Source organism: Neofelis nebulosa, chromosome 7 (assembly GCF_028018385.1).
Source record: "Neofelis nebulosa isolate mNeoNeb1 chromosome 7, mNeoNeb1.pri, whole genome shotgun sequence".
NCBI classification, from domain to species: domain Eukaryota; kingdom Metazoa; phylum Chordata; class Mammalia; order Carnivora; family Felidae; genus Neofelis; species Neofelis nebulosa.
In genome coordinates, this window is record NC_080788.1 from 21,410,339 (window position 1) to 21,424,963 (window position 14,625).

Below are 14,625 nucleotides of genomic sequence, written 5' to 3' on the forward strand. Positions count from 1 at the left end.
GCATAAGGCCATCTCTGGAAATGTCTCTTAAATGGAGACAGGAACCAGATGCAGGTCTGGACTATGTGCCCCCTGCTAAAACCAGAGGAGCCAAACAAATAGATTCTGTAAGTCCAGTTCTATAAATCCTTCAGCTCCAACAGTTCGGGCCTTGGCTTGGTCTCAGGTGGAAAGACACCAGCTTCTCTAGTGTGAAGGCTGGCTGTGGAATCGGCTAACAGACCCAGACCTGGCAGGTTCTAGAATGCACCAGCAGCCCTGGGGGCACCATTCTGTCCCATACCTCCTTTCTCAAAGTTCCTGAGATGTGCTTAGTCTTCTCCAGTTGCCCATGGTCTTATTGATACAGAGTTGGGAGGCATTCTTTGTTTGCCTCCTGTGATCATAGTCCCACGATGTTTTTAGTAACTGATTAGCATTGGTCACAATCTGAATGCTTCGGGTTGAAAACCCTGTGCCCTCCATTGCCATGCTGTCACATCTCAGGAGCGGGCACCATGTATTACATTACACATCTCTGAGTCTCATGTTCAGCAATGTGGTCTTTCTTCCTGAACAGCAGATGTTTCTAAAAATTCTTCCATGGAGTCTTGTGCTTCCTCGGGGTTGTCACGTGACAGTTTTGTCAGCTGGATGCGTCTCCAGCCCCTGGAACATGTGAAGGACCATGGGAGGTGCTGCAGGGGCCTGAGGTCGGGAACTGCATGTGGGCCAACCCCCTGCCTCAGTCCCATGCCCACCCTTCCCATTCCCCAAATCTGCCCTAGACACGTCACTGGCAAACTGGTACTACTCAGATCAGTGCAATTCAGTTCAAGCTCCATGTGTACTGGGCACCTCATCAGGCCCCTTGCCTCTCATCCTTATAAACACTCCTTCAGTTCCCACATGTGAACCTCTGCCCTCGCAATCCATCCAAGCTGCTCAGGGGCTCCCCAGAAACATCTCCCCGAACTGCCCTGCTGGGGCTGGCCTTCCAGATGTCCCTGCCCCTAAGCTCCCTCCTGGCTTCCCCCTCCCAACCAAGGGCCTTTCTCCCTCTCTCCTCTCCTATTACCATCAGAATCCCACGTGACCTCTCTCAGGGCTCTCAGCCCCCATCACAATCCCAGCCCCCACGCACCTCCACATTCAGCCTCACCTGGTTGGCTCACTTCCCGAAGCTGCCCTCAAAGTCCCAGAGCCTCTCGGCTTATCATCCTTGCTGCAGCCAGCCCCTCTCCTGAGCACCCAGCCCCATCTGGACTGGGAAGCATCTGTGGTCTATCTCCCTCTAGAAGGAGGTTCGCAATACAGACTTATGCCATTTTTAATCTTTGCACCTCTGGTGCCTGGTACATCACATGGGCTGTGCAGAAAGGAACACAGGGGCCAGCAGCCCCAGGAATCTGAGCAGCCTGGCTGGGGCCAGTTGGCTTTGAAGGAGAGTGGGAGTTATGTGCAGAAACTCGAGGTTAAGGAGACACCTTCGGACGGTGATTTGGAATTAGTGAGAGATCAGTGCGCCAGAGCCCAGCTCATCTGGGTGGGGTTCTTGGTTAATTTCCTATTGGGAACAGAGTGTGAGAAAATCAGGGCAGCCCTTGGAGGTGCCTTGTTGCCCAAAATTAGAGACCCCAGTGAAGAAAGGGACTAAGGATGTCCCCAGGAGGGCATGTGAGAACTATCCCTCCTGGAAGTCCCTGCAGGAGCAAGAGCCCACCTGAGGAAGGCCTGCAGAGAGAGGAGAGACTGAGGACATGTGGGAGCTGCCCCCACCTCACTTGTCACCTCTGCTCCCTCAGGTTTCAGGCTGCACACACACTTCCTCTGTCTCCAGTGTGTCCCTGGCCAGTTGGTCCTCCTCCCAACCTGCCTTATAGTGGTGGCTTTGTCCCTCCCTTAATGGCACTCCAGAAGGCAGTGATAACAACTTGCTCATTGGTGTCCTCAGCCCTGCACAGTGTGGCCCTGGACCTAAACTGTTTGCAGAGCCTCAGCCAGCTGCCTCCCCCATATCCTGAAAGAGGCTCCTATGGATTTGAAATCATCATTGTCACCATCAGGGCAAGGGCTCCACACCCCTTACATCCACTGCAGACTCAGATCCATATCAACTCTGCTCCCTGCCACCCCAGGAGATAGACAGTTGTTGGCGCAGATAATGTGTCCAGAATGTTCCAGAACTGGGAGCCAGATGGGGTGCAGGCTTCTTGCCACTGGCATTTGCTTTCCTAACCACTGCACCTTGCTCTTTCTTCAAGGGCTAGAGGTGGGGAAGTTTCTTTCTAGATTATTGTTAGTGGAAGGGCTCTCCGTGATTTTCTTGGACAATAAAACAGTGTTTTAGAGACCCTGGCTTTAACTAGACTTTAAAAGCGCTGAAGCCATCCCAGATTCCTGCTAAATAAGCTGCTCTGTGACAGCAACAGCCACCTCTGGTCACAGGTCTTCAAGAGGCCTCATAAAAATCAAATAAGGCCATTGTGCTGACTTGACAAATAGGCCCAGAGAAATCAAGTTTGGAAGCCTGAACACATCAAGTGAGGGGCTGACAATGCCAAGGCAGTACCCTCCTGGATTTTGTTTCTCAGGGTGGCCCCAGGAATTAGTTATGGCAGGTGCTACAGCTATTCATCACAGCACTGGGAGCAGAGGAGGCTGGGGAAGAGCACAGGACCCCTGGGAACTCTCCTGTGCTACCTCCTCATGTGCACAAAAAAAAGGCAGGACCTGATGCCAGAAGAGCCGGAGCACCTGCAGAATCAGGGTCAGGGCTGTGGGAAGAAAGAGGCCACCTACACTCGAGAGAGGCATGGGGGTGGGGGGTGAGGACCTTCCCCTTCCCTCGACTGGGCCATGCTCTGTGTCTCCCAGAAACTCCTGTCCTCAGCGCCTACCCATGAGGTCTTTCTCCAGCCCTGCCCTACCTATAGCCAGGTTTGGATAGACCGCTCCCTCCTGGGCACAGTGCGAGCACCAGATACCTTTGCATACCTGCTGCCCTATGACATGCCAATGGAGCTTACCTGAGTGCCAATGATCCCAGGGTACTCCTCTCTCAGCCCCTCGGGGCCTCTTAAGACATGGTACCCTTTACTGTAAAGCAGGTGCCCATATTTACTTCCTATGACACTGAACAGGGCATGTAGGAGAGGCACCAGCCCACAGGAAGCACTCACAATGCCACTGCCCACCCCACCCCCCGGGAAGGCCCAGGTCACCCATGCACTTAGCATCGTCCCTCCCCATCTGGTGCCAGCATTCCTATCACAATCTCAAAAGGTCCTTCACAAAGCAAGCCTCGACTGAATGCGAAATCACAGCAAAGCCATCTCCACAAGGAGCAAGGATAAACACTTGTATGTTTGATGTGGTCTCAGGGCCCTGTATCATGCCTCCATTTAACTGTTGTATTAAGTTGACTATGATGTATTGACTTTCCTTTTTTTCTATTGTCAGAGGGCCCTTTTTAGAAAGTGCTGGCTGGACCGATGATAAACAGAAATCATGAAAACCCCCAATAATCAAAAAATGCATTTGGTGTGCCATCCTAGCACACAGCACTATTCCGTGCAGTTGCCGCATAAATCAAACACCTTGAACTAGATGGCCGTTGAAGTGCTGACGTGCGCCCAGCCCACAGAGTGCATGGAACAGGACAAGGCATGCCTGGCCGCTTGAGAAATCTCCAGAGCCCAAAGGAAAGGAATAAATCTATTAAGGGAGAATTTCAGGCACAGAGAAGATATTTTCAGAGTACTTTTTCTCAAGATATATGTCACAGGCTAACACATGAGAAAGAGGGGGATTCCAAAAGAGTCAGTCCAAACCAAATCCAGTCCTTGCTGAACCCAGATGCACAGAGACTACAAGAACCTGCTATCCCAGGCCGCCACCAGATCTATGGAACTATGATCTTTGGTGCTAAACAAACATGTTCTTACAGGAGCATGGAGAAGCAGCCCCCAGGGGAGCACTGATCAGCAAGTCCCTGCTCCTAGGAGGTGTACTGATGACCCGCCAAGTCCCCAAAGCTCACTCCCGAGCTGTGAGACCAGAGTCCCACTGAGGTCCTCTCTCTACACACACAGCAGAAGTAGGTGCAGAAATGGCGATTCAATCTGGATATTCAATACAAACTAGGCTGGATGCAACTCACATAGTCTTCAGTCACTGTATGTAAACAACAAAACATATCAACAAAGCTCCATAAAAGTAAGGAAAGTGGTACATGAATGATCTCTACTTGACTACTCTAGGACCTGAGCCCTCATGAACTCAGGATGTTGGGATGATTTTACAGACTGGAGGTCTTGTGTCCACTGGTCACCCCACTGGTGTCATGACACATAGGCTACGAACAACGGAGCATGTCAAGCCCTCATAATACTAATGAAATAAGGACAAAATAGAAGAGATGGCCACTCTCTGGGAGGAATACTGCCCAATTCACCTACGTGGACTCACTCACCAGCAGGCAGGTTCAAACACATCCTGCCACAGAAGTCAGCTTTACCTCTTCTAGAGGCCCTTCTAGAACTGCACAGTGCAAGGGCACCTGGGTGGCTCTGTTGGTTAACTGTCCAACTCTTGATTTTGGCTCAGGTCATGATCTCATGGTTCATGAGTTCGAGCCCCGCATCTGGCTCTGCGCTGGCAGCCCCAAACCTGGTTTGGTTCTCTCTCTCTTCACTCTCTTTGTGCCCCTACCCTGCTCATGCATATGCTCTCTCTCTCTCTCTCTCCCAAAATAAATAAATAAAAGTTTTAAAAATTAAAAAAAAAGATAACCGCACAGTGCAGCAGTCAAAGGCATGAATTTTGGTGCAACACAGACTGTTTACCCCTTGAGCTGTGTGACCATGGGTGTGGTAGTTATCCAATGTAGGTCTTAACTGCCTCATCTGTAAAACAGCAGCAACCCTAGTCCCTATCTCTTCTAATCATTCTAGGCTTCACTTAGATCATACACATGAAGTCCTTCACATAATGTTGGCCATGACCACCAACACCAGGGTCAGTTCCACCATCACCCAGGGACTACCCACAAACAGCAAAACAAGAAACATTAACTCCTCAGAAGCCAAGGGTCCCAGTGGTGAAACAGGTGACCACTTGTCCCCCATCAACTTTCTGGGTTGATGTTGAATCATCCTGGGATTGAGCCATGAAGCAGGGAGATCTTGGGAAATTGTGTGATCCGGCTTTCTGTCCCCTAGGATATGCAACTGTGGTCAGTAACTTCCTGATAGGCCCTGCCTGGGGAGAAAAGGGACTAATAACCAAGATTTGGGGGAAACATTGGCCAAGCAGGGCCAGGGGTATCTTTGTTTCAGTTAAGTCTGGGACTTCACACAGCACATGTACAACCAAAGGAGTGAATCTCTGAGATGGGAAATCTTTGCCGTAAAGTTTCTCAAGCTCATCTGCCAATCAGATACAGTCAGTTCTCCTTGTTCAGGGCAGTTACATTCTCTAAACCTGCTGTGAACTCTGCATGTATGAATACTGACCTACTTACCTCCTAGGAGAAATACAGGATGAGGTTCCTGCAAAGCCTCTGCTCACCATTTTTGTCAACTAATCAATACATAACCTTGTTTTCCATCTGTTTCTTTTTTGTTTTTGCCTTATGTGTGTTTCTCCCTAAAGACACCTTATTTAATGTGTATTCCTCACAGATTTTTTCCTTATAATAAAACTAGCTAAGAAGAGTTTAACATTTTCCTGACCCTGGATAAGAAGACCGTAAATTTCTTTGGCTCCCAGCCTCATCACAGTGCCTTCACCATGCTCTTTTTATTAATGGTCACTTCATGAATCCACAAAGTAACCCCCTTTCCCAATGCTTCCTCACACACTATAGATGTTACTTTAGCGCTTTCCAGATCAACCTCATGTACAGATTGGCGAATTTCCTCTTCCTCTTTCTGGCTGTACCATATTGTTGACTCATGGCCAACAGCTCTATCATTCACACCTACATGAAATATCTAACACAACGTATTTTTCTCCATAAGGCACATCATAGCCTTCTCATACTTAGAAACATCAGACTGCACTCCAGCACCGCAAGTGGGGGTCATTTTATCACCAAACAGAAAGCGCAAAAATGCAAAAAACATGGCGCTAAAAGGCCCATGAAAAGGACACCTGTTTGCAGTATGAGAGCTGAAACAAGAAGGCAGAGTGTCTCCTTGTTCAAACTCAGCTGGGATCATGCATGCTGACTGACTCACGTGCCTCTGCCTCTCTGTGAGTGTCCACAAATGCTTGCAAAAAGCACCATGAGTACTGATTTTAAGCTTACACATAAATTTTAGCAAGTAGGCCAATTCACAAATATGGAATACATGAACAATAAGGATTAGTCAGGATTACCTGGGTGGCTCAGTCGGTTAAGAACCGACTTTTGATTTTGGCTCAGGTCATGATCTTGGGCTCTACACTGGCAGTGCAGAACCTGCTTGGAATTCTCTCTGCCTTTCTCTCTCTCTCTCTCTCTCTCTCTCTCTCTCTCTCTCTCTCTCAAAATAAATAAATCAACTTAAAAAAAAAAAAGAACAAGGATCACCCATGCTTTGTTTACACATCTAACAGGATGCTAGTTTGCCTCTTTGATTTGAAACTCTCGGCAACAGAATTTGGCCATGCCATGTGACAAAATATGTTTTTTGCTTATATTTTCCAAATTTTCCTCAATAAACATGGATTGCTTTGAAATAGCTCTTTCTTCTCTAGAAATACTCATGCACAGATCTCTGTTCCCCCAATCACATGTGTCTTCCTGCAGTTTGAGTCTATTTCCTTTGGTTTCTCTCACATCCTGCCCTCCCTCCCCCACCCCCATCGCAGACCTCTTGGTCTCATCAGCATTACACAGGAGAGAGGTCTACCTGCAAACTGGAGCCTTTTCAAAAGCAAACACACCGAAGGAAACATCTGTAACAACAAGCAACATCTAGAGCATATAAAGTTCTCCTAGGATATAGAAAAGCACTCAGACTCCACAAGATAAAGAGCACAAATCAAACATTCATCGAAAAAGAGTAGCAAAGGGTGCCTGGGTGGCTCAGTCCATTAAGCATCTGACTTCAGCTCAGGTCATGATCTCTCAGTTTGTGGGTTCAAGCCCCACATCAGGCTCTGTGCTGACAGCTCAGAGCCTGGAGCCTGCTTCGGATTCTGTGTCTCCCTCTCTCTCTGCACCTCCCCTGCTCATGCTCTGTTCTCTCTCTCTCAAGAATAAACATCAAAAAAAAAAAAAAAAAAGAAAAGAAAAGAAAAAGAGAAGTAGCAAGATAACATGGGGAGACGGTTAAAGTTCATACCCAGTATGGGAATTTATTCTCAGGCAATAAACCAAAAGAAAACTTGTACATAGATGTCTGTGCCAGTCCAATGTGTAAGAAACAATCCCATCTGCAACCTGTATGCTTGGTGGCAGGGTATGTGCAGAAGAATGAATTAGATGGCACGTGGCCTAAATGGAACATTCAAAGGTCAGTAAAAATGATCATGAAAATTATAAGGCAACACAGAGAAACACTTGTAACATGTCAGATTTTAAAAGGTGGATGGCAAAATTACATCTGGACTGCAAAGACAACCACATGCATTATTCATATTCAATGCTAGAGTCTGAAAAGTAACACAAAAAAACCAAAAGAGCTCATCGGCTAAGGCAGCAGGAACCATAGAGGATACTTTTTCTGTCTTCCCATTTCTAATTCCATTGTAATACTGTTGTCCACACAAAGACAAAATAAAAGGCTATGCAATACTCTTCAAAGTGTCCATGATGTAACTTTTCAAGCTTTAAAATGAGGATCAGAGAGGTGAGGGATGCTATGCAATTCTTCCTCCAGCAGAAGCCTTCCACGGTATTGCCTCTCGAACTTGAATGTGACCTCTTGTCACATGTGGATTCAGTGGTTCTCCGGTGGGGCCCTCCAGTGGGGCAACACTGCTGGGCCATGGATCACACTTCAGAAAGCAGACTCCAGGTAGCCACCATTGCCCTTTGGCCGTTAGCTATTTTGTTTTGCTTTGTTTTGTTTTACTATAGCCTTAATCCCAGGCTATGACACACTAACCATAGAAGGCCCAGGGAAAGGCCAGCATGGGACTCTGGCCCCCTGTCCACCTATTTGAGGCTACTCTTTTGTTGGCTCCTGCCACACAGTCTGGCTGTCCTGGGGGGAGGAAGGGACTCCTTTTAGGAAGCAGGCTGTGATCTGAAGCAAGGAGTCACCACATTTCCCACTGGACCTCCTTCACACACTCTGGCTTTCAAGATGATTCTATCACAGTGGTTCTTTTTGGTCCAATTTCAAAAGAGTCCTCATCTGGAGAATGGGTCACCTGAGTCTACAGGATGGGAAGACCCAGGTCACATTCACCCAGGCATAGCAGAGTCCCCCAAAGGAATCCTTAGGCCCCATTTTCATCAGGAACCCTTGTCAGCACTGAGCTTGGCATCATCAGGTACTCTCTTTGATGGAGTTAATTTGTGAATGAATGAGTAAACCAAAAAAGCTATGCAATAAATAACCCGTTTAAATGAGCTTCTCTAGAGTGTCTCAGAATCACTTTGAGGAGACACTATTTAGGGAGAGAAGTTACCTGCTCTTTCACTCAATGCCATGACTCTGAGGAACAGAGCTCCTACTGGGTCTCCAACAATGGCTCAGGATGTCTCCCACCTCCACCTGCCCTTTGAAACCACCACCACCACCCCCATTCATTCCATCCTATTCATCCATCCCTCAGGCTCTCCAGCCCAAAGTCTGCATTTTTGCTCAAATTAGCATCTGGTACAGCACAAAAACAGCAAAACGTCAGGTCTTGCCCACTCCCCGTCATACTCTAAAGATAATGTTCTCTTTACAAGAACTTTGTCAGGGAAGTCATTTGTTACAAGGCGCAGTATGCCCTGTGTAGCCCACGTTAGTCCCTGTGGCGCCATAGCCACTGTTTGGCAATGAGTCCAACTCTGCCAAAGTGAAGAAGGCCGGCAGTGCTTGGGCTTAAAGCCCAGACCTTGGGCCCCGAGCCACCTGCCTTTGGGGGCAGCTCCCCACATCCACTCGTGCAACAGCAGTTTCTCTACATCCCAGAGCCCTCGGTGCAGGCACAACTGCCTTGAATGACAAGAACACCCCAGAAGTGAAGTCAACCTACATTTAATGATCTTTAAAAAGAACAAAAGACATCAACATGCAAGTAACAGAAACCAGCAGCAAGTCATATGACTTATATCCCAAACACACGTCCTTAGTGTATAAACTCATGGACTCCTCTGGGGGAAAAAAAATACTAATTAAGGCTTTAAAAAATATAAAAGCATTTCATTGTCATTTGCCCACAGAATTGGCCAAACAGAAGTTCCTTTACACAAGTGTAATAGTCATATTTTTTTTATATATTCACAGAGGGCTGTTGTTTTTCTTTTGTTTTTGAAAAGCAGCTTTTCAAATGTAGCTATCAAAATATATGCTCACTTTGATACAGTTAAAAGAAAATAAAGTTATGCTTAAATCCATTGGCCTCATTAATATGCATTTCTTCTCCAAGACTTTGTCAAACCTTCAAATAATTATTTTCAAAATAGTTATTTACAGCTAATGGCCCATAATGCCAAGCCCCTGAGCTTTCAGGAAAGTGTTACTGGGATACAATGGTCCCTGTGAAATGCACGCAGGTCACTACCCCTTGTCACTGGGGCATCCAACCACTGCCTGCCACAGTATGCACTCCCCAGCAACCTCACAGCCTTGTCAATGTCCCCTCAGCCTGAGGAAAAAAACCTGGTAGGGGGATGGTAGTCACACGGGGCCACCCCCAACCATGAACAAATCCAGCACAAACAGGCTAGAGACTCAATCTCTTTTAGGTGGGAGGGGGGTACCTTCTGGAAGGCACTAGAATGTCCACATACCTGCTACATAACTGAATTAATGCAGAACTAAACATGCACTTGAACTATGGGCTTTGGCACCTGTGTGGGCAATACCAGAGTATCCTTTGCTCTCTGGGCCCCTCCACCCCCTTCCCTCTGGGGACAGCCAGAGTCCTACCTGCTCTTGGGGCCACTTTGGCCTCTCCTCTGGAGTTCTGGACTTGGTCTTGAAGCCTCTCTGGGGGTCTCCGGAGTGCTTGGCCTCAGGAGGGAGGTTCAGCGATTTGGGCCTTCCCTCATGTCTGCTAGGGCCGTGGCTGGCCTCACTGGGTGGGCAGGCCTCCGTGGAGTCCCCGGGCCCCGGCTCGGGTCCCCGCACCAGCGCGTGTTCAGGGCTGGCCTCACCGGTGCTGGTGATGCTGGTCATGCTCAGACTCATCTTGATCTCAGCCACGATCTGGTCGATGTCCTCCTCCTGGTCCTCCAGGTCCCCGTCCCCACGCCGCGGGTGATAGGGGGAGGCAGTGCCCGTGTTCCCATTGGCCTCCGCGGGGTAGTAGTCCTGGTAGCCCTCTTCACTGGGACAGTAGTGGACACCTTCTTCCTGGTCCTGGGCCTCCAGGACGGAGGCCTCGTCCTCCGGGATGGGGAGGTGGCCGTCCCGGTAGTCCGGGCTGCCTTCGTCCCCGTGGCCATGCGGATGGGGGCCTGCTGAGTCCGTCCACTCCTCCACGGCCTCCTGGCACTCATCCGTCTCCAGGTGGCGTGTGCCATGGGCCAGGTACCCCTCCCCGTTGCAGTCCATGCCCTCCAGGTAGCTGTCATCCTCGGGGCAGTAGCGGATATAGTAGGTGATGCCCTCCTCCTCCTCGGGGAGGCCCTCATCATAATCCTCCTCCTCAGAGGTGTTGTTCACATAGTCGGAGCTGGAGTCCCCATCGGGGCTGTGGTCGTGGCACCCCTGGTCTGGGGGTGTGGGGCTCTCGGGTTGCAAGGTGGACAGCTCCAGGCCCTTGGGCACATACTCTGCCAGGGGCAGCTCTGCGTCCTCGCTCTCAGGCTCCTGGCCATGGGGGACGGGGCCAGGCCTCACCCTGTGGTCCAGCATGCTGCTCACCGTGCTCTGACGCTTTCGGTTGGCCATGGCGGATGCTCACGCAGCCATCATCACCTGCAGGCAGCCACTGTGGGGAGGAACGTTGAAGAGGACAGTCAGAACCCCACAAAACATGGCCAACCCAAGGCTCCCGCCAGGCTGCCAGCAGCAGGACCCACAGGAGTGTTCCACCACCATGTTGTCTCAGAGCAAAGTTAATGCACACCTGTTCAAATAATGTGATGTCCCCACTGCAGCTGACTCATTTGTGGAGAGCAACGCATGCCCATGCCACAGAGAAGGGGGACACGCAGGGCTGAGGGGAAAGGAGGCAGGGGCAAGGCGGGGCACCTGCCATTCACCAGGATGACTGCCTCTTTCCCAGAACCTCACCAGCTCATTCATGACTTCTTAAGAATGCTCACCCCGTTTGGGTAGCCAAGGTGACAAGACAAGGAGTCATCAGATCATGTTATTTTGTCTCAAAAAGCAAAAGAGAAGCTTTCATTCAGAAGACATGAGGAGGTCTAATGAGGAGGTAACACTACCTTCCAAGTCTAAATCCACTGCTCCTCAAAAGCCTCAAGTCCCCTCCCCTACCAGCTGTCTCACCCTCCCCAGTGCATAGAAGCCTCTCCTTCCTCCTCGCTCCAAACCAAGAGGATTCCCCAAGTGACCAGACTTGCCAGGAACTGTCCAGGCTGAGCCCCATACAGAGAAGCTGAACCTGAGCCCTAGCCTCACAGGCTTAGCAGGGTGAGGGTACAGGAAAGGGGGACGCCAGGGGGAGGACAGCACTGCCTGGCCATGGAGAGAGGGCAGAGGGTGTGGCCACAGCTTGCAGGATGTGGATCATGGCTTCACGGGGCACTGCAAAGATCCTGTAAGTCCAAATGGGGGAGGTCCTGAGGTGCCTGGGTTGCTTAGTCTGTTAAGCGACTGACTCTCGATTTCAGCTCGGGTCATGATCTCAAGGTTCGTGAGTTCAAGTCCCGCAACGGGCTTCACACTGTGTACATCCTGCTTAGGATTCTCTCTCTCTCTCTCTCTCTCTCTCTCTCTCTGCCCCTATCCCACTCGCTCTGTCTCTCTCTCAAAAGAAATAAATAAACTTTTTAAAAATGGAGAAGGACCTTACCCCACCCCCCAGGACTCTGCATTTTATCCCACAAACCACGCAGAGTTATCAGGCAACTTTCAGCAGGTGCATGACACGCAGGATTCCTGTTTTAGTCTCATCTCTCTGAGCCCAGGGTGGAAGAGATGCTGGAGGACAGAGAGCTGCAGGGAGGGAGACCAGTGAAAAGTCTATTCCAGCTCTAGGGAATGTGAGGGGCCAGCATCAGGGGAAAGCCATAGGGGATATTCAAACGGATCATTAATGTTTTATCTCTTCAGCTGAGTGGTGACCCAGATGTTTGCTTTATTCTTTAAATGGTACTTTGACATTACTTATGCCTTGTTTTTGTTTACATCATAGTTCATTTATTTTTAAAAACTTCTTCCAGTGTCCAGAGAAGAAATGAGAGCCTGTACACATGAAAATAGTTACAATGGTAAATTTCATGTTATGTATATTTTACAATTAAAAAAATTATTTTTAAGTAAGTGAGAGCTTAAGGCAGTGGAAATGAGAGAGGAGCTGTGGAAGCAATGGGCTCAGCAGGATTAGAGAGCAGAGACAGAGACTCTCATGCCAGTTCCTGCCCAGGCTCTGAGCATCCCTGGCTATACATCCTCTTTCTTCTACCTTATCTCCCCCTAAAAGTCCTAAACTAAAGACCCTTTGCATTCTGTATTCCCCAGAGCACCCACACAGCATTTTGCTTATAGTGGTGCCTAAAACACATTTTTCTACGAGACTGGGTTTACCAGATGGCCACAGTCACAGCATTATGAATATTCCCCAAAGAACGGAAGAGATAATTATTTCATCTGTCCAGACACTCAGAATGCGAGCATCATTACTGATTGAGCCACATGCTTCTGACATGTGAATTCACTCCAAGAAAACTTCCTATTACAAGAGGCTCATGAATGTCTTGGTAGCATCACTAGATGCTGAAAGATTCACAGAGCCTTCTCCAGAGCAGCCCACGGACTAGAAAGATAGCCCACCAGGAATATTATCACTGAGATGGACGCTGTAGGCTATGAATGTCCTCACAAGTTACCCCATCCCCAAGCCCCAAAACTGACAGGATAATCCCAGATATTTATTCCCAGGTAGGGATCGAGGTGCTCAGTGTTCACTAAAATACAGGTGACCAGAGGATGCATCAAAAGCACTGACCTGCCTCACAGCCATTTATCATTTTACAACAGACCTCTTACCTGCACAAAAGATAGCTAACCACCAGGGACATGCATATGCTGTAGGACTGACGGAAGGAACTTGGCAACCACCTTTTTGTGGACACAATCTCTAGAAACAACCCCCAAAATGGTTCCTAAAGCATGCAGTGAATGCAGTGGCTAAGAGACGGCCAGATTCCTACACTTTGAGAGTCAGGATGGTCAAAGGCAAATGGAGCTGGTAGTCAGTTGCCCCTGAACACTCAGTTCCTATTCCTTGGGAGTAACTCTATCTCTATATCTCCCCAGGTCATACACATCCACATCCTTGTTAACAAACAAACTAAGGTACACCGTACCTCTTAACTTCAGATTCCATCTTAACCTCAAATTCTATGTCATTTGAGGGATAAAATCTGTATGCAAATACAGACGTGTGTATGCCCACATCTACATATGACACCATCTAGGCCAATATAAGACTCAAAGATGAAAGTACATACATTACAGTAATGTGGGACAGTCCCTAATCCCATAAATAATTTACCCAAGCAATCTACAATGTGAGGCTATTCCAGCCAAAATTCCAACAGAATATTGGAGAAACTGTGACCCAATAATTCTTAGGTTTATTTGGAAGAATAAATTCGTGAAAATAGCTCAGAAAGTTCTAAAAATGAGAGTAATTAAGAACTTGCCTTATCAAGTATGTAAATATACTCTGAAGTTTGGGGCCTGAACCCATGACCCTGAGATCAAGACCCGAGTCGAGATCAAGAGTCAGATGCTTAACCAACTGAGCCACGCGGGCACCCCCATTTATTCAAGACTTAAAAGGTCTTTCAACAGCATTACAGGATTCTTCATACCAAGTTTATTCTTAGATTTTATTATTTTCTGGTGGCTGTAGTGTCTGCCATTATATATTCACCTGGCTATTGTTGGTACATAGAAAAATACCTATATTGATCTTGCAAAAGTGCATGTTCAAATTCTAGTAATTTTTAGTTGGTAATTTTGTTTCTCTCATTTCCAGCATTTTATCACCCTGTCTGGATGCACTGCCCTCGAGTGCTACTACACAGTTAAATGGTGGAGCTAGTAAAGGTCAGCCTTGACTTATTCTTAATTGCAATGAAGATGTCTTTCTTCACTTCTTACCAGGGCCAGTCCAGGATAAAGCACATATGGCACTCACCTCAGTCATGAAACTTAACAGGGAAGGGGCCCCTGGGTGTCTCAGTCAGTTAAGTGTCTGACTCTTGGTTTCAGCTCAGGTCATGATCTCCCAGTTTGTGAGTTCAAGCCCCATGTCAGGCTCTCTGCCCCCCCTACCCCACGTTTCTCTTTC

The 14,625-nt window shown here is 48.3% G+C and overlaps 1 protein-coding gene across 5 annotated transcripts in view; it reads right to left on the reverse strand.

Moving 5' to 3' along the window:
• Positions 1 to 14,625, reverse strand: part of APBA2 (amyloid beta precursor protein binding family A member 2) — a 270,537-nt gene that overhangs the window by 56,293 nt on the left and 199,619 nt on the right. For all 5 annotated transcript variants that reach the window (XM_058736802.1, XM_058736803.1, XM_058736799.1 and 2 more), the window contains one exon: positions 10,062 to 11,067. In XM_058736802.1, coding sequence (XP_058592785.1) covers positions 10,062 to 11,027 — 966 coding nt within the window. In that variant the 5' untranslated portion in view covers positions 11,028 to 11,067. The remainder of the gene's footprint in view (positions 1 to 10,061; positions 11,068 to 14,625) is intronic.